At 46.1% G+C, this 18741-nt stretch overlaps 1 protein-coding gene across 1 annotated transcript in view; it reads left to right on the forward strand.

Annotated features, from left to right (window-relative positions):
- PRRX1 (paired related homeobox 1) overlaps positions 1-17806 on the forward strand; it is a 49296-nt gene extending 31490 nt beyond the window's left edge. Inside the window, exons 2-4 of the mRNA XM_049776598.1 lie at positions 5335-5510; positions 7170-7351; positions 17413-17806. Of these exons, the coding sequence (XP_049632555.1) occupies positions 5335-5510; positions 7170-7351; positions 17413-17551 (497 nt within the window). The 3' untranslated portion in view covers positions 17552-17806. The remainder of the gene's footprint in view (positions 1-5334; positions 5511-7169; positions 7352-17412) is intronic.
- The last annotated feature ends 935 nt before the right edge of the window (positions 17807-18741 follow it).

Here is an 18741-nt window from a genome sequence, read left to right on the forward strand (position 1 = left end):
AAGCTTGTATCCTTCAGGAAACAGATTTGGGGACTTTCTGATGGTGTTTGTTTGGGTGGTGTTCAGGGCTTATTCTTATCTATGAGATCAGGGATGACTCCTGGGGATCCTAGCTCAGAAGACCACTTGAGGTTCCTAGGATGGAACTGGCTGGCCACAAGCAAGGAAAATCCTGGTTTTCCAGCTTTCTGGCCTAGGAAACAAACTTTGTTTTAGGGGTGAGAAGAGGATACAGAGGGGCAGGGCTGGATATAACCTACATTATTTTCTGTGTGTTTCCACACACAGCCAGAGCTCATAGGGTAGGAGTGTAGGAAAGGAAAGTGGGGGAACATCTAATCAGAAGCACTATCCATGCTGCTGGAGATCGTGGCCTGTTTCCCTCCCAGATTTTGGAGGAAGACACACAAGGAACACACAGCCTCACAGAATCTTCTGGGACCAGCTTGGGGCACATGGTCCCTCCAGCCCCTCCTTCCTGGAATTGCTTTTCTTTGTGTCTTGGACCCTCACAGCTCAAACCCACCAACCCCAAGGTGCAAATATAGCCTTTCTTATACTTGAATGAGGAGTCTGGGTCTGTATAGCATGATGAAGGGGACCCCTTGCCCCCTCCGCATTCCCAGTAATGTTTTATTTCTCTAGAAAACAAGAGCCTTAAATCAAACAGGTTAATGCAGCTGGACTCTGCTGTGCCCAGATTCTGGATTTAGGAGGCTGTTTGGCACATTCTGTGAGGATCCCTGGGGTAACCCTTTCCTACAGTGTGCACCTGCCAACACATCCACATGCACCTTGGCTGAGACATATTGTATTGTGATAGAAACACATCCAGGAAGAGATCAGTGAAAGGTGCCATCAGCAGCATGGTGAGCTGCCCCTGTTCCCCTGCCACCCAACAACAAGGACCCAGTGCTCACCCCAGGACCTAGAAGGGACCCTGCAAGACCTGCACATCAAGAAGAGCACTGCTGCTTTGCTCTGTAGCTGCTTGCATATCCTCTAGTCAATGAACCCTAGCTCAATACGTAGAAAATATCACACTGCAAAGGACCCAATTGGGAAACAACACCATGCTTAGAGAATGAAGACGGTAGCTCTGTGGACCCAACAAGAACTGGCCACCTATGTAACTTCTCTGATAAAGACTTTAGAGAGAAAATCTGGAGGATGTTCAAATAACTCAAAGAAACTGAATGAACTACAAATAAGAAACAAGAGAATATGAAGTAGAAATGAGAAAACTTCACACTGAAATAACAGGACTGAAAAACTTAGTAGGCAAAATATAAACCTCACTGGAAAGCCTCATCAACAGAGTAACAGCTATGGAGTACAGTGTCTGTGAGCTGGAAGATGAGATGTATAACAACTCCATACAACAGGAGATGTTAAAAGAGACCCTTAAAACAAATTATCAAATGATGGAAAAAATCCTCAAAGTAAGTGAAGATAAAATTAAAATAGATTAAAAACTTGGATATAGGACCTACCAGAACCTTTCTCCCTAGCCTGGAGAGTGCTGGGAGGCATGGCAGGCCCCCAGCCGTCCTTGTCTTTTTCCCCTGACTCCAGGCCTTCCCTGGGTGCCAGCCCAGATGGCCAGAAGTGGGTTCAGGTGGACTCTTAGTGGTCCTCAGGTTCCCCCCTCCCTCCATACTCCAGGGGGGAGGTGCATGGGGAGGAGGGCAGGCAGACATCTGGCTTCCAGTTTCCTCTTTGATTTTGGAGACCAGCTCTTGCCAGGTATAGGGTTTGGGGAAGCCCCATACCAGAGCTTTTCTCCCTAGCCTGGGGAGTGCTGGGAGGCATGGCAGGCCCCCAGCCATCCTTTTCTTTTTCCCCTGACTCCAGTCCTTCCCTGGGTGCCAGCTCAGATGGCCAGAAGTGGGTTCAGGTGGACTCTTAGTGGTCCTCATTTTCCCCCTCCCTCCGTACTCCAGGGGGGAGGTGCATGGGGAGGAGGGCGGGCAGACATCTGGCTTCCGATTTCGTCCTTGATTCTGGAGACCAGCTCTTGCCAGGTATAGGGTTTTTCTCCCCTGGACTTCAGTCTTTCCTGGTCTAGGTGGACTCTATAGGGGTCAACAGGCTTTCCCCCTATCTCTCCCTACACTAATGGGAATGCACTCTGGGAGGAGGGTAGGCTGTTCTAGCACTGGTTTATATTGGGACAGTCAGTGGAAATTTTTTCTCTTTTTTTCATATTGATATTATTGTGTGCATATATTCTATATATCCATAATATCCATCTTGTATTGGGACCTTGATACTGCCCTACAAAGCTCATTTCTAATATTTTACTGCCTCAATCCCAACCCTTACTTCCCCCCATCCTCCCATGTAGGTGCAGCTAATGACATGAAGCTCACCACATAGAATGATAAGTGCAGTTAGAGAAATAACTACACTGAAAACTATCATAACAATGTGAATGAATGAGGGAAAAAGAAAGCCTGTCTCGAGTACAGGTGTGGGTGGGGTGGGGAGTGGGTAGATCTGGGAAATTGGTGGTGGGAATCCTGCACTGGTGAAGGGGGGTGTTCTTTACATGACTGTAATCATACAAGTACAATTATATTTGTAATCACAGCGTTTAAATAAAGATAATTAAAAAAAAGACCTAAACCTATAAGGTACATAGAAGAAACATAGGGAAAACACTTTATGACATTGAGACTAAAGGTGTCTTCAAAGAGGAAATACCACAGTCCAATCAAATAGAAGCAAAAACAAACAAATGGGACTACTTTAGACTAAGAAGCTTCTGTACCTCAAAGGAAACAGTGATTAGGATACAAAGGTTACACAAAGAATGGAAGAAACAATTCACACAATACTCATTTGATAAGGGGTTAATATCTAAGATTGCAAGGTACTGACAGAACTCAACAAGAAAAAAATATCTAACCACATCAAAAAATAGGGAGAAGAAATGAACAGACATTTCTTCAAAGAAGAAATACTGATGGCCAAAAGACATATGAAAAAAATTCTTCACATAACTAATTATAAGGGAGATACAAATCAAAACAATGAGGTATCATCTCACACCACAGATAATGGCACACATCACAAAGAACAAGACCAGTGCTGCAGAGATGTGGAAAGAAAGGAACTCTCATTCACTGCTGGTGGGAATGCCATCTAGTCTAACCTTTCTGGAAAACAATATGAATATTACTCAAAAAACTGGAAATTGAGCTCCCAATATGATCCAGCTATACCACTCCTAGGGATATACCCTAGGAATACAAAAACACAAATACAAAAATGCGCTTTGCACTTCTATGTTCATCACAACAATATTTACAATAGCCAGAATCTGGAAACAACCCAAGTGTCCAACAACAGATGAGTAGCTAAAGAAACTGTGGTTCATCTACACAGTGGGACACTATGCAGCCATTAGGAAAAATGAAGTCATGAAATTTTCCTATACATGGATGGACATGGAAACTATTATGCTGAGTGAAATAAGACAGAGAGAGACAGACACAGAACAGTCTCACTCATCTGTGGAATTGAAGAAAAATAAAAGACAGTATGGAAATAATATCCAGAGACAAGAGAGATGAGGGCCAGGAGGACCAGCCTATGATATGAAGCTTACCACAAAGAGTGGTTAAGCAGTCAGAGCACTAATTGCACTGACAACTACCATGACAATAATAGTGAGAGACAGATGCGTAATGCCTATCCCAGAGAGAGGCAGGGGATGAGGAAGGAAATAGGAGACATTGGTGGTGGGAAAGTTGCACTGGTGAAGGGTGGTATACATTCTATTACTGATACCTAACTATGAACATTTCTGTAACAATGGTGCTTAAATAAATAAATAATTTAAAAAAGAACTAAGAAGGGGCCGGAGAGATAGCATGGAGGTAAGGCGTTTGCCTTGCATGTTAAAGGACAGTGGTTCGACTCCTGGCATCCCATATGGTCCCCTGAGCCTGCCAGGAGTGATTTCTGAGCGTAGAGCCAGGAGTAACCCCTGAGCGCTGCCGGGTGTGACCCCCCCCAAAAAAAAAACTAAAAAAAAAAAAAAAACTAAGAAAAAGAAACACACCCAGGAGTCAGGAGAACACTAGCTGGGGTGATGAGTATGTCCCCGGCATTGCAGGGCCAAAGCAGCTCTCTATACCACTTTAGAGACCTGTCCCCTACCAAGAAATAAGATGGTCCCATAGTAAAAACAACTTGAGACTGTCACTCTTGGGAGGATCCTGCTTGCTTTGGGATCTCAGCATGTGGCTGGACTCAGTCTCACACCCACCTTCTCCAGGAATTGTCTTGTCTTCTTGTGAGAGACAAAGATACTTTTCCTGCATGAGATTTGTTCCCTGTAATACCTCTTCTTGGTGTGACAGGCTCTCCCCCAGCCCCAAGGCTTGAATCCTAGAAAAACACAAACATCACTGCAGGCCCCCCAAGAACCTGGGCAGGGCTCCAAGGTGTCTGTTCACAAGAAGGGCAGGAACTAGTAAGGGACTAGAGAGCAGGGCAGGGTAGCTGGGTGAGGGCCCAGCTGGTGGTTGTCTCTCCCCATCAGGCTCGCCTCAGGAAGGACATCTGCCAGATTCTGATCTCTGCATGTCTTTTTTCTCCCTCCATGTGCTCTGGGTGGATGTTTGCATTGGTTTAAAGCAAGCATCTTCTCCAGGAAGCAGGAACTACTTACTCCTGTACAGGAGCAAAGGGTGGTTCTCTGCTGTCCCTGGGGAGTGGATGGGCTTTGGGACTAGGGTAAAGAGTCCAAAGTGTCCCAGAGGGACGAAGCTTGGGCTGGTGGATTTGGTGGGGCAGTGCAAAGAACAAGTCAAGAGCTGGTCTCTGGCTTGATTCGAGTTTAGCGCCCCAGAGGAGAGAGGCAGATGACTTGGGGGGTGATTCCAGAGAAAGGAGTTTGCTGTAGGAAGGAAAACAAATAGGGGGCTAGATGAAAGTGGGGGTGGGAAGGATTTTCTGGAGATGGTTCAAAATTACCTTCACTCTCCACAGCATTGTGCAGCCTCACACCCACCTCCCTATGCCTCTTCAGGGCACCCAAAGGAATAGAAGCAAGAGGTTTTGTTTGGATTTGCTTTGTTTCTGCAGACATTTGTGTAGCAGGAGTAAAGTCAGCCCCTCTAAGCTGCCAAGAGTCCTGAGCAAACTCTGTGAGCTTCAAGTGGGCCCCAACTTGAGAAGTTGCCAAAGTGTCAGAAGGGCCAAGGATAGGAGAGGGAAGGGGGCTCCAGGGATGAAAAGAGGGGCACAAGGTGCCAAAAGAACCAGGTGTTAAGAAGTGTAACTCACATCTATGTCTCCTGGTCATGCCTTTTCCCCTTCCAGATGATCAGCTCAACTCGGAGGATAAGAAGAAGAGGAAGCAGCGGCGGAACAGGACCACGTTCAACAGCAGCCAGCTGCAGGCACTGGAGCGGGTCTTCGAGAGGACACACTACCCTGACGCCTTCGTGCGCGAGGATCTTGCCCGCCGAGTCAACCTCACAGAAGCCAGAGTGCAGGTAACCAGATGGTGTGGGACCCTTCTTGTCCTCCCAGCTGGTACCGCTTCCTGTGGTGAGGCTTTAATCACTTCCCACCCAATGAAATCCATGTATTTATGTGATGGACGAGCAGGATGACCTGCTCTGCACTTCCATCACCTTAGTGTTGAGGCTGGAGAGACAAAGATGGAAGCAGTGCCCCAGCTCAAGACCATACCCTTTTGAACTCCAGCATGAATTAAACACTCTATACACATGAGCTCTCACGGATGAGGACTGTGGGAAACACACAGGAAGAAGAGAGTGAAACAATCCGGCCCCATACACATTCTCAGACCAAGAGCAGGGAGTGGAGGGAACAAGTGAAGGGGGTGAAAGGGTCCACTGAGGAGTGACAGATGGAATCAGACTGCTGGTGGGGGTACAGTGACACAGATGCATGAGGTTAGACCATGGACACCCACAGAACTTTCCAAAGTTTTCAAAAGCAATGCAATTAAAAATAATAAAATAAAATAGAGGTGTAGGGATAGCACAGTAGGTAGGGCGTTTGCCTGGTACGTGGTCAACCCAGGTTCAATCCCCAGACGGCATACCATAGGGTCCCCCAAGCCTGCCAGGAGTAATTTCTGAACGCAAAACCAGGAGGAACCTCTCAGCACAGCTGGGTATGGCCCCCAAACAAACAAAATCAAAATAAAGTAAAAGGAGAGCGAGAGCGAGCGAGCGAGAGAGAGAGAGAGAGAGAGAGAGAGAGAGAGAGAGAGAGAGAGAGAGAGAGAGAGAGAGAGAGAGCCAGGTCACTTTGGATTGTTCTAGGATACATCTCAGGGAAAATCGGGAGCCAGGGTTTCCCCCACTGCCCCTGCCCTGGGTGTCTATCTTTTTCTGTAGTGGTAATATCCTGGGCTGCCTGGGACTGTCAACATTGGCCTCTCCTTGTTTGCTCAGCCCTGATGCAGAACCCCCAAGCCCTGGCCATAGGTGTGTCCTATGAGGTACTTCTCCAAGTCCCAGGAGCATAACTAGATGGGCGATTACCACAAGAGGCAGCCCAGGATTTTACCACTACAGAAAAATGCACTCCTGCTCATGGCTTCCCTTGAAATCTGCCTTTTGCTCAACTCCTGGAAATCTGGGGTTCCACCTCAAAAGATAGACACCCAGGGCAGGGCCAGTGGGGGAAATCCTGGCTCCCGATTTTCCCTGAGATGTATCCTAGAACATACCAAAGATTCCCGAGGACATGGAGGACACCTCAGGGTTGCTGAATTCACAGCAGACCCTTCTCCTTGAATTTCTATGGGTGCCCCTTCCCTTCCTCCACATCTGTGTCCTTGTATCCCGACTGCAGGGTCCACTTTGGGGAGGGAGGGGACATTCTCTGGATCTCCCAGTGAGTATCAAGAGCACCCAGGAAGAGGTACTTGGCTAAGATAACTTCTGGGTGGGCCCAGATTGTGTTTCTGCCTCTTCTCAAAGTGGTTAGCTGGGAAAGCCCCCTCAAAAAAAATCCTTTCTTTTTCAGGGCCACCTTCCCCAAGAACAAGGAGGTCCCCATTCCTCTCTCACTGACCTGAGCTCCAGATAACACTGTTCACTCAGATATGGTTTCCTTCTGGGAAATGCCCTTCTGGGAGCTTATCGTGCCTCCTTGCATCTTTGCTTGCTCTTCAGGTGTGGTTTCAGAACCGAAGGGCCAAGTTCCGCAGGAATGAGCGAGCCATGCTGGCCAATAAGAACGTTTCCCTGCTCAAGTCCTACTCGGGTGAAGTGGCAGCTGTGGAACAGCCCATCGTGCCCCGTCCAGCTCCCAGACCCACCGATTACTTGTCCTGGGGGACTGCTTCTCCATACAGGTGAATGCTGGGCCCGATCTCCCTTGCTCCTTCCACACCTTTCCCAGCCATCCGGCATCCCCTGTGAGCTGCCCACAGAGACACTACAACTTCCTGACATCCCACATACTCTTGGGGGGATATTAGGCAGCTCTCCACCCCCACAAAACCCCCTTGCAGGCTCCTCTGGACTCAGGAACTCTCACAACAGGTTTCCAAGATGGGGAAGAATTGGATGAATGATTAATCATTAATCATTAATGAATAATTAATGATTAATGAATTAATGATCTTCCGATCATTAAGCTATGCCCACGGTCCCTCTTGCCACTCACCCTCCTGGAACTGAGTGAGTCTCTCCAATTCTGAAGTGGAACTAGACTTGCTCAGAGGTGGCCGTTTAGCTGGGAGCTTAGGGTAGGCTCAAGGCGAGACACAGGCTAACTGGTTATTGTTGTTATTATTATATTATTATATTATTATTATTGCATGAACAGGAAGGAAAGGAGACAGAAAGCAAACCCAGGAACGTTCTATAGCCTTCACAGCCCCAAGACCCTAGGTTGCAGGCAGGAATGTCTCCAAATGCAAAAGCTTTTCCCATGCTTTGCCTAAAACTTCTGGTCTAATGCTTTCTTGGGGGAAACTTGAGGGGAGATGTTTATTTGTGCTGTGGTTTTTTATTGCTGTATTGTTACAACATAAAAAAAAGAATGTATGATTTTTATACTACATTTAATATTTAAAATGCTGGAGCGGGGCCGGCGAGGTGGCGCTAGAGGTAACGTGTCTGCCTTGCAAGCGCTAGCCAAGGAAGGACCTCGGTTCGATCCCCCAGCGTCCCATATGGTCCCCCCAAGCAGGGGCAATTTCTGAACGCGTAACCCCTGAGCATCAAACGGGTGTGGCCCGAAAAACCAATAACATGCTGGAGCATTTTAAAGAAACAAATGCCAAGAACACCCATGTGCTGAAACTCTACATTCATGCCTAAAGAAAGCTAAGAACCCAGTGCTCACTGGAAGGGAGCCTAAAAACATTTAGAAGACAGAGAGTCAGGGGGGTAGCAGGTTTGTTCAGGTGAGGGGTAGAAGGAAGAAAGGAGAATCTTAAAATGACTCTCAGCTGGTCAGCTCCTGGCTGCAGCTGAAGCTCTCTGTGAGAATCACCCCCACAGTGACATTCTCTCCCCCACCCCACCCTGAAAGTCTGAATTCCTCATTGAAGCCTAAGACCCCTCCACTGAATATTCATTTCTGTTCCAACTGAGTTCTTTTAAAGAAATACCTTCCATGCATCTCTAGGACTTCCTCTGAGACCCCATGGTGAGAAATGAGCCCAAATAGTTTGGTTTTTATTTTTTTTAATTGGAGTGAGGGGAGCATGCAGGAAATCAGACATTCCCATAGTTCTCCAATATGGCATGCCTTGATTTCAAACAATGAGCTGTGTCTGTGTGTTCTAGTTCACACCATCCCCCAGGTCTTGCACCATTTTAAGCCCTTTGCAAAGTGGCTCCTCTCCTGAATATCTGAAACAGCCTAAAGTTTACTGGGTTCTTGGAGAAATCAGTGCCAGCTCTGAGATCCGCCAGCTGGTTTTGTTTGGATACAGCTCTCAGCTCGAGGTTCCAGGTCTCTGGCTTGGATCTGGATTCAACTAGACTGTATTGCTTTTTCTTTTTCTTTTTTCCTGCCTGGGTCAGAGTTGGGAACTTTTCATAGCCATGTTAAATAAGGCAGATGGGCTGTTCCAGGACCTCATCAGTGCCAAATAGAGGGCTGCAGAGGAGGACAGAATTCTGGGAATAAAACAGGGCCAGATTCTCCTTTACTTCAGCCAAAATTACACTCCCTTTCCTGCACCAGCATCATTTTGTTGTGGGCAACAAATTCAATCAATGAAACTACAATTCATATGTGCCTTTAGGGGAATGTTCTATCTATTTTAATCAGAAGGATTGTGTAGAAATATTAGGTACATTTTTTAATTCATGATTCCACTGGGTTGACATTATACTTTGTTAACTTTTGCGATTAGTTTGGTATTTTATATATAGTGTAGACTTAGAGAGTCCATATTATTTTGTATTCTGCTCTTTTCACTTAAAAGCATATAACCTAATACCTTTTTACCCATTTCATGGTATCCTTTTATATCTTTTCTCTGTTGGGTGCAGAGTTTGTAAAAAAAAATATATATATATATAATAATTAAAGTGGTTTCATAGAATCTAATTGTTCATATTCTGTATGAAGAATAAATTAATCTCCAGATATGAATAGAAAGAAAACTGGTTTAATGCCGTAATTTAATCAATAATAATGTGTTATTTTTGGACCCATTGTTGACTGAAGTGTTTGTATTTGAGTCATCGTGAAAATTGCCCCCCCCCCCCATAAAAGGTGGTTCTGTTCTCCCTTTTCTCCCTTGCTCTGTCCATTTAGAACCCAACTCGGTTTTGAGGACACATTTCGCAGCTTGGTAGGAGACATAACTGGGGTTCAGGAACTATGTGGGGGGGGAGAAGCAACTGGGGAGCAAGGAGGCAGAGACCCTCATGTTGAGGGGACAGATTGTGGCTCTTTAAGGGGCTCCTGCTCTGTCCATTCTTGGGTGGCTGGCAACATGGTTGGGTGGTGGCATCTACATCTGGGTCCTGTGTGGGGCTCAGCCTCTTACATTCAAAAGTCGCTTCCCCCACTGAAGGGAGCCCCTTGCCCTGATTTTCATGTGGATCAAAGCTACCTGAGAGTGGCTGTCATGCGAGGACAATGTCTTTGAGACCACTGACTCCATTGGAAGCAGGCTGGCCATACAGAGGCCTATTCTGGGGGTTACCCACTATCAGGCAGCGGCTTTGAGCAGATAGGATGGAAAACTGAGACCCAGAGCTCTTTCCTGCCTTTTTCTAGTGGTCAGAGGGGTGGTGGCAGTGGCCTGGTCACTTTCTCTAGGCTGGCCGCTGCTGCTCTTTCATTCTGCAAATCCCAGTATGCTTGGAAGCATGAAAGTAGGTGCTGTAAGAGCCACGAAGGGTAAAGATCATTGCCCAGGATGCTCTTTGGCCCCGGGGATGCTCAGTGCACTCCAGGACCCCAATCCTTCATTCCTAGAAGCCTGGAATAAGGGGACACTTCCCTCTGCACAGCCGAACACAGAATCATTTCTCAAAAGCAAAGGAAGCCCCCAAGTTCTGACTTATCACTGGGTTTGAGGCTCTGTTTCCTCCTGCTGCAGGCAGGGTCTCCCCACCTCCAGTCCTAGAAGGATCCAGACAGTTCTAGAAGCAGTCTGCAGAGACATCCCTTTTGGGACAGGACTCCAGGACATGGAGGTCCCAGCCAGGCCAGTGGCGCCCCAATCTGGCCTGCCTGTCCCTCCCATCCCCATGATGGTCACGGGGCGGCTATCATCTGCTCAGTGCAATTAGCTCATTTCTCCCTTTCACGCTTTCAAAAATAGATCTTCGTCCCTCCCAAGATGTTGTTTACACGAGGGGCTTCCTAACGGATTCTAACGGAAGACTGCAAAGGTAAACTGGTCAGAGGGGCGTGAGGGGGGCTGCTGGGCAAGATGTCTGTCACTGGGGTGCTAAGAACGGGACTCACAGGCTGAGTGGTTGATGGACGAAGGGAGGCCCTGGAGCAGGGAGACTTGTGGACCCCCTCAAGGCTTTGTCCTAGTGGGGGAGCCATTTAATGCAGGCTGAGACTGTCACACCGAAGCTCTTTCATCTCCTGGATGTGCATCTGGTCCAAGCTAAGGGCAAATGTGGAGGGAATAGTTGTGTTGGATCTGTTCCTATGTTCTGGTACCAGTTCCTATGGCCTCAGGCCAATGGAACCTTAGGCCATCAGACACCCTAATAAATTTGCTGAGTTCCTGCTTCCAACCTTCTCAAGGCCACAATCCCAAAGGACTGGGCTCAGCAGGAGAGAGATTTGAGACTCCCAGAAGGAAATTATCCCTAGAGGAGCTGGGGGTACAAGATGGTGGTGAAGGTGCCTGCCATGAATGTGGCTGGCCCAGGTTTGATCCTCAGTACCACCAATGATTCCCCCACCCCAGACTGGTCAGGAGTGACCCTGGAGTGCAAAGCCAGATTGTGTTTGAGCACTGCCAGGCAAGGCCAATCTCTACCTCTGTTACCCATAACTTTCTAAAAAGAAATGTCACCAATGGAATAAGGTGCGATGGCCTTGCCAACTGTGAAATAAGACAGTAAGGGCACAGGAGCATCCTGTATCAGATTCCATGGCACCATGACACAGCACTGGATGGAAGCGACTATTTAACCCAGGGGAGAAGCTCAGGGATCTCCCTCAGTAGTAGCTTCCTGGGAATGAGGGGAACAAGATTTCCTTGAGGGAGGCCAGGGGACCTCCATGGTTCTAGCTTGTACAAAAGTAGCATATAACTGGCTATCATCTCTGCACCCTGTAATTAGGAAAACCTTAAGTTCTCCAGTCTAGGGTTCAGGGGGCAGTGGGTAGGTCAGAACTCGAACTGGGGAAAATTCTAGGGTCTTAACAAGACATGAACCATGTGGGTTGACAGATTCACCTTGGGGAGGAGCAATGACACTTTTATTTGTTTTTGCTTTGTTTTCTTTTGTTTGGGGGGGCCATATCTAGCAGTGCTCAGGAGTTACTCTTGGCTCTGTACTCAGGAATCACTCTTGATGGGTTAAGGGGGTCCTATGGGATGCTGGAGATTTAACACAGGTGGACTGCATGCAAAGTAGCATCAAAAGTGCTATCACTGTGCCCCCAGGAACCAATGACATTTTCAATAGTTGGTCACATTCCATTCAGAAGAACCACTCTAGAGCGCCAAGTAAAAATGGAAACAGAGTCAAGTATCCTGTGCCCCCTCTTTCCCCAGTTCCACCCAATGACAGGTATTCTGTGGGTTCTGCACCACACCTGGGTGATAAGACGTAGAGGGATAGCCATCCATGATAACATCCATGACTGCCAATGTTATGGGCACTCCTTTTTCCTTTGCATATCTACCTACCCTGTCCTTCTTCATGGCCGTCACTGGGATGCTTCTGTCTTGGCCACCACCTCCCAGGCCAGGCTAAAATGATTCAAGTTGACCTGACTCCAGCTGTAGCAGAATTGAGCCCTGCAAGCTGTTAGTGTCCTGCTGTGGGCAGCTGAGCTCCAGAGAAGGAGCTTCACTTTAAGCCCACTTAGCCACACCTGCACCCTCCAGGTTCAAGGCCTGATGTGAATGTGCTGAGCTGGGAAACAAGCTATGCTTAATTATCTCTGATTCCTCTGGTCAGCCCATGGCCAATGATAGGTTCTTACCCATGACAGACTCAAAGAACTTTGTGCTCTTGAAAAAACATAGCAGAAGGGCTGAAGAGATAGTATGGCAAGTGGGGTGCTTGCCTTGCATGCTTCCAGTAAGGGGGTAGTCCCTAGTTCCCCACAACCCTGTTAGAAGGGATCTGTGAGCACAGAGCCAAGAGTCAACCCTGAGTACAGTCAGATGTAGCCCCCAACCAAAACCAACAAGAAGACTAGGGAAGCTGCTTTGTTAAACCCTCTCAAGCCAGTCTTGGGCATGTCACTGCATTCTGAGAGAAGACAGGACTGTCCTCTGGGGGTTGACAGGCCTCATCTTTGACCTCAGAAAGCTCAACCAGGAGAGGATGGAGTGACAGTTGAAGGAGATTTGAAGAACTTTATTGATGGTTGGAAACATCCATTGATGTTTCCAATGGCATGCACATTCACAGCCCTTCTAGCTTGGGTAAAAACATCTTCTGGTTCTTTCTCTTATTAATTCAAATGATGATCTAGATTCAGAGTGAAGAACTATCTTTTCAGATGGTTGCTTTCGGGAGTGGGAGCATATCTCAACCATCTGTCTAATGCCCCTAGATCAGAGGCAGCATATTCACTCCTAAAGCCTGTCTTGTCTGACCTGTGACCAGTCCACCCCAGCCCCACAGTAGCCCAGAAGAGCTCCCACTTGCCCTCTTGCCCTCTAGGTTGTGTAGTTGATGCTGAGAAAGTGCCAGATGGACTGTTCATTGAGTATGCACAAACATGACCATAACCTGGCACCATGTGGTGGCAACATGTCTGCTATGAGCTGTGGCTGAACATTTCTGAGCCTCTTTGTCCCACTACTCAGGGCTGTCCCCATACAGAAATAACTGTAAGCAATTCTTGGGTGGTCACAATTTCCCAGAACAGAATTGAATAGAAATATCCTCTCATAATGGAAAAACTCATGTGTTTATGTCAACGAACATATTGTTCTTACCCCTCATGAGGTTAAGAACCACCCCAAAACCTCCAGCTCCCCTGAACACTGTGGTGTTTCCCTGACAGTGTCTAAGCACAGCTGGATAAGACCATTGTTCTCAAGCCTGTAAATATGGACTTTGGGACAATGGCCTGTGAAAATTCAACCACCAAAGTCAAGTCTACCCTGTGTTTCCAGTCATTTGGTCTGGAGATTGGGGTCAGTATCTATTTTGATGGGGATCCAAGTGTCTTGGATTAGAAAGAGGAAAAAGTGTTTTCAAGATGGGGATATGGCTCATTGGGAAAAATACAGGCTTGAGCCCTGGGTGAGACTTCTGGCATTGCTAAAAGTACATATATATATATATATATATATATATATATATATATATATATATATATATAAATGAGAGTAATTCCAAGAAATGTGTTAGTACATAAGAAGTCTTAAGACTAGACACTTATAAACAATAACATATTCCATAAGCCAAAGAATCCCACGTCTGTTGTTCCCTTTGCTAAGGAAGATAAACCTTAGCAAGATAAATTAATTAAATAAAAAGAGACAATTAAACAGGACTTTAGTTACTTAAAAGTCTCTTAAGAATGAGCACTTTAGGGGCCAGAGCAGTGGCACAAGCAGTAGGGCATTTGCCTTGCATGTGGCTAACCTAGAACAGATCGTGGTTCAATCCCTGGCGCCCCATATGGTTCCCCAAGCCGGGAGCGATTTCTGAGCGCATTGGCAGGAGTAACCCCTGAGCGTCACCAGGTATGGCCCCAAAACAAAACAAACAAAAACAAAAAAAGAGTCAGCACTTTAAAAGTACAGATCTCCCTAGTGATTTATGATGGACTGGCAGAGAATTTTCTCTTTATGCACCCTTAGGAAGATTTAGTCTCTTGTTTTCAGAAGCCATTCCATCTTGTTCCCAGTTCTTTACAAAAAATATAATTGACCTACAAATCCAACTTTTAAACAGCTATTTCAAATCATACTACGACTCTTTATAGGGCTTAATTTTTTTTGGGGGGGGGGATGATTGCACAGATTCCACACACTAGAACATAGATTCACTCTCAAAGCAAAGTTTCTTTTCTTAGCTACTTAGATCATAGACTGTTTTTGAACTTTTAGCTGTCATCATATCTATGAAATTCATGAGTTTAAGGCTTAAGGATTTGCATTTATTTTTAGTAGAGTTTTAGAAGGATACAGAGAGCTCATTAAATGATTATACACAAAGAGGCTTTGAAAACAATTTAAGTTTCATGATATAATGTGGGGGGAAAACCCACACTTGTTCTATTTTCATGAGTTGTTCTGATAATTTTTTCTCACTCCTTTTTAAAAAAATCTCCCTTCGAGATAGCATGGAGGTAAAGCGTTTGCCTTTCATGCAGGAGGTCATCGGTTCAAATCCCGGCGTCCCATATGGTCTCCCGTGCCTGCCAGGAGCAATTTCTGAGCCTGGAGCCAGGAATAACCCCTGAGCACTGCCTGCGATCCAGGACCAAAGGTGGTTGGGTCGAATCCCGGTGTCCCATATGGTCTCCCATGCCTGCCAGGAGCTATTTCTGAGCAGACAGCCAGGAGTAACTCCTGAGCACCGCCAGGTGTGGCCCCAAAACCAAAATAAATAAATAAATAAATAAATAAATAAATAAATAAATAAATAAATAAATCTCCCTTCATTGGACTTTTCTTCAGTATCTAGAAAATGATAGTCACTACATTGGTCTGTCTCTAAGTCTAACCCACAGTAGTTAATTTTTGATACCAATTCTTGAGTCAATTTTTGATGGGGTCTGTGAACAATCAAGCAATTATTATCACTCTTTTCTGCTGGCTTCTCCCTTCTGATTTTGCCATTCCATTAAGCAAAATTCACCAAAAGAATTAGTCTCTGCAAAGTTCAAGCACCTTGGGAAAATACTTGTAGCAGTTGCTAGTCACAGAAGAAAGTGTCCATACACAGAACTGAGTTGGATTCATTTTACCATCTTATATCACTCACCCAAATGTCCAGCTATTCTGAAGTTGTGTGACTACTCACACAGTCAGTAGCTCTGAAATACTAACTGGATGTTGGATTTGTCTGGCTCTATCTAGGCAGGGCAGGGGAAACAGAGGTAGTAGCTCAGATCTCTGGGTTTCAGAGAGGAGGAACTGAATTAAGGGCTTGAAGGAGACATTCAAGGTATTCCTTCTAATAGGAACCTCACTTTGAGGCAAGGGTTGAACATGTCTCCCCAAATATGTTGTGTCAGAGTGAAGATCATTATGGAAAATAGAAGAACTTGGAATTCTCTTGGCATCCTTATGTTGCCTAAGATCAGTGCTGGAAATAAACAGAAAACAACATGATTTCAAATTAAGGCCTTTTTATCAGAAAGAACTAGTTTCCTTGTGTTTCAAAAAAATCTGGGCCTTGTTCTGTGTCTTTATCCTACTTTCTCTGGGTTCATGGGTAGTGATGGGCAGGAAGGAGTCAAAGGTGGTGTGGACTTGATGCTCTCTGTTGCAGTCTCAGATCGACCTGACACTCACAGGGTGGGGCTTCTTCCTTTCCTCTCCCTGGGCTTATTCCTTGAGCCCCAACCTCTGAGTGGTAGTGAACAGGGTGTGTGTGTGTGTGTGTGTGTGTGTGTGTGTGTGTGTGTGTGTGTGTTGTGTTATTATAGTTTAGGGTTTTTTGTTTTTGTTTTTTGTTTTTGCTAATCTTAGAAACAACTGGAATGCTTCTGTGTGTGTGTGTGTGTGTGTGTGTGTGGTATGTGTGTGTGTGTTGGGCTATTATAGTTTTGTTTTGTTTTTTCTTTTGCTAATCTTAAAAACAACTGGAATGTTTCTGTTTAATCCAAATAGTGCCCTTTTAGCTGTTTGATAGAGAGCTAGGAATCAAGGCCACTCAGTCTCAGAAATGAAAAGAAATTTTGACACATGAAGCACAAAAAACCCCACCACCACTACCACCACACACACAAACACACACATTCACACTTATATTGAATTTCTGCCCCGTGGCATTCCCAGGTCTGAACCACAACTTTTCTGACAGAAAAGACACCTCAGTCATTTCACAACCCTCAGACAGGGAGATGTCATTCATTCCCTCCAAGATTGGATGTCCCCCCTCCCCAAAATGGTAGCCCCAGAGGGTCCGTTTGTGGAATTTAAGCATTTACCAAATAACAGACTCCAAGGGCAGAGTGAGCAGCTCTGGGGGTGCTCCAAAGGTGATGTTCCCCAGTAAAGGCCACAGGGGTGTGGACAGGACTGAACACAATACCCCTAGGGCTGGAGAATGGAAGAGACATTTCGTGGTGGATTTTCTGCTCCCCCCCCCCCCAGACACGCACTGCTCTGGAGTCTCAAGGAATGTTGGCATTAGAGTCAGTGCCCCAACAACCCCCCTACAACCTCTTGGGTCTCTTCTCAAACACTTGTTTCCCACCTTAATTCCCCATCACCAATCTTAACCACTTGAAAGGTCAGCAAATATCCCACACCTGCACCATTTTCTCTCCTGGGCCCATTGTGCATCCCAGAAATAGACACTAGTTCACTGTGCCCCCTCCACCCTGGGCCTCTCCAGGAATGCCCTCTGCTCTTCCAAACCTGGGCACCATCTCTGAATGCAAGTCTTGGCTTGACAGGGATCTTAGAGGCCACGGTGTTCCCTCCCCTGAACCCCCCCCCCTCACATAACTCCCCAATCTGACAGTCACACCCCCCTGGAGTACAGTCGTGCAACTGTGTGGAACTAATGCCTGTTGTTCTCCCCACTCTCTCCTTTGTCCCTACAGTGCCATGGTCACTTACTCTGCCACATGCGCCAACCATAGCCCTGCCCAGGGCATCCACATGGCCAACAGCATTGCCAACCTGAGACTGAAGGCCAAGGAATATAGTTTACAGAGGAACCAGGTGCCAACAGTGAACTGAGGAAAACAATTACACAGGCCTGAGAAGAAATTTTAAAAAATAAATAAAAACCAAAAACCAAACCAAAACAGCAACACACCAAATACCACAAAACCCCTAAGTCACCTCTCCAGCTCTGTCAGTCGCTGCTTCATCTGTGGACCACCAAACACAGATCAGTCATCACAGCCCATCCCAACCCAAGACAGATACTGGAACCCATGCAGAGAGAGGGCAGGAGAGGAAGAGAAATGGAAATTAGTTAATAATCCCCATGACCCAATGACCCTCCCTGCTCTGGGTACCTCCAGCACTTATATGTACATGTGTGTGTTACATATGCTTTACCTTCTGATCATGTGCTTTGCCTGATCTACTTTCAGCTTCTTCAGTTTGGGTCAGCCTACCCACCTCACCCTACCTTGTTTGTACTGGTTTTTAAAAACCTATAGCTACCAAAGAAACTACATATGCATGTAGATATGTATGTGTATGTGTCTGTATTCTGAATCATGCCTAGAATCTTTCATTGGTATACCTGACCCTCTATGCCTTTGTACTTTTCAGTTCTTTAGAGAGAGGCTCTGGGAGATTTTGTTCACTTGCTTGTTTGGGGGCCAAACCGGGTGGTGCTCAGGGTTACTGCTGGCTCTGCACTTAGAAGTTGCTCCTGGCAGGTTCAGGGGACCATATAGGATTCTGGGGATGGAACCCAGGTTGATCGCATGCAAGGCAAACATCCTACTCACTGTGCTATCTATCATTCCAGCCCTCTGGAGGATATTTTTTAAAAAGCCAACAGTCCCCTCTTTAAGAGCATCTCTTAAAAGAGCCAATACCTGTCATGATTTCCTTCCTTACTGTTATCATTTCTGTGGGCCATAGTGGGATTTTCTATCTGCTACTGGGGGGAAAAACAAATATCCCAAAGTATTGTATTCAGCATCAGGTTATTGGTCCATCTGACCCAACACTTGAATATATGTATATATGTATGTATATATGTATATATGTACATATATACATATATGTATATATATGCTAGTGATAAAATGTCTTTATTAGGGAACTCTTTTCCTTCACTTCCCTTTCCTCTTTCCTTCCCTTCTTGACAAACACTTCTTGGCTGTCAGTCTCATGGTCTCATGTTCCCATGAGGGTGTGCAGTGGTCACTATCTGAGGCTGTAGAAATCTCCTTGTATTAGAAACC

The sequence above is a fragment of the Suncus etruscus genome, chromosome 7 (assembly GCF_024139225.1).
Source record: "Suncus etruscus isolate mSunEtr1 chromosome 7, mSunEtr1.pri.cur, whole genome shotgun sequence".
Classification (NCBI taxonomy): Eukaryota; Metazoa; Chordata; class Mammalia; order Eulipotyphla; family Soricidae; genus Suncus; species Suncus etruscus.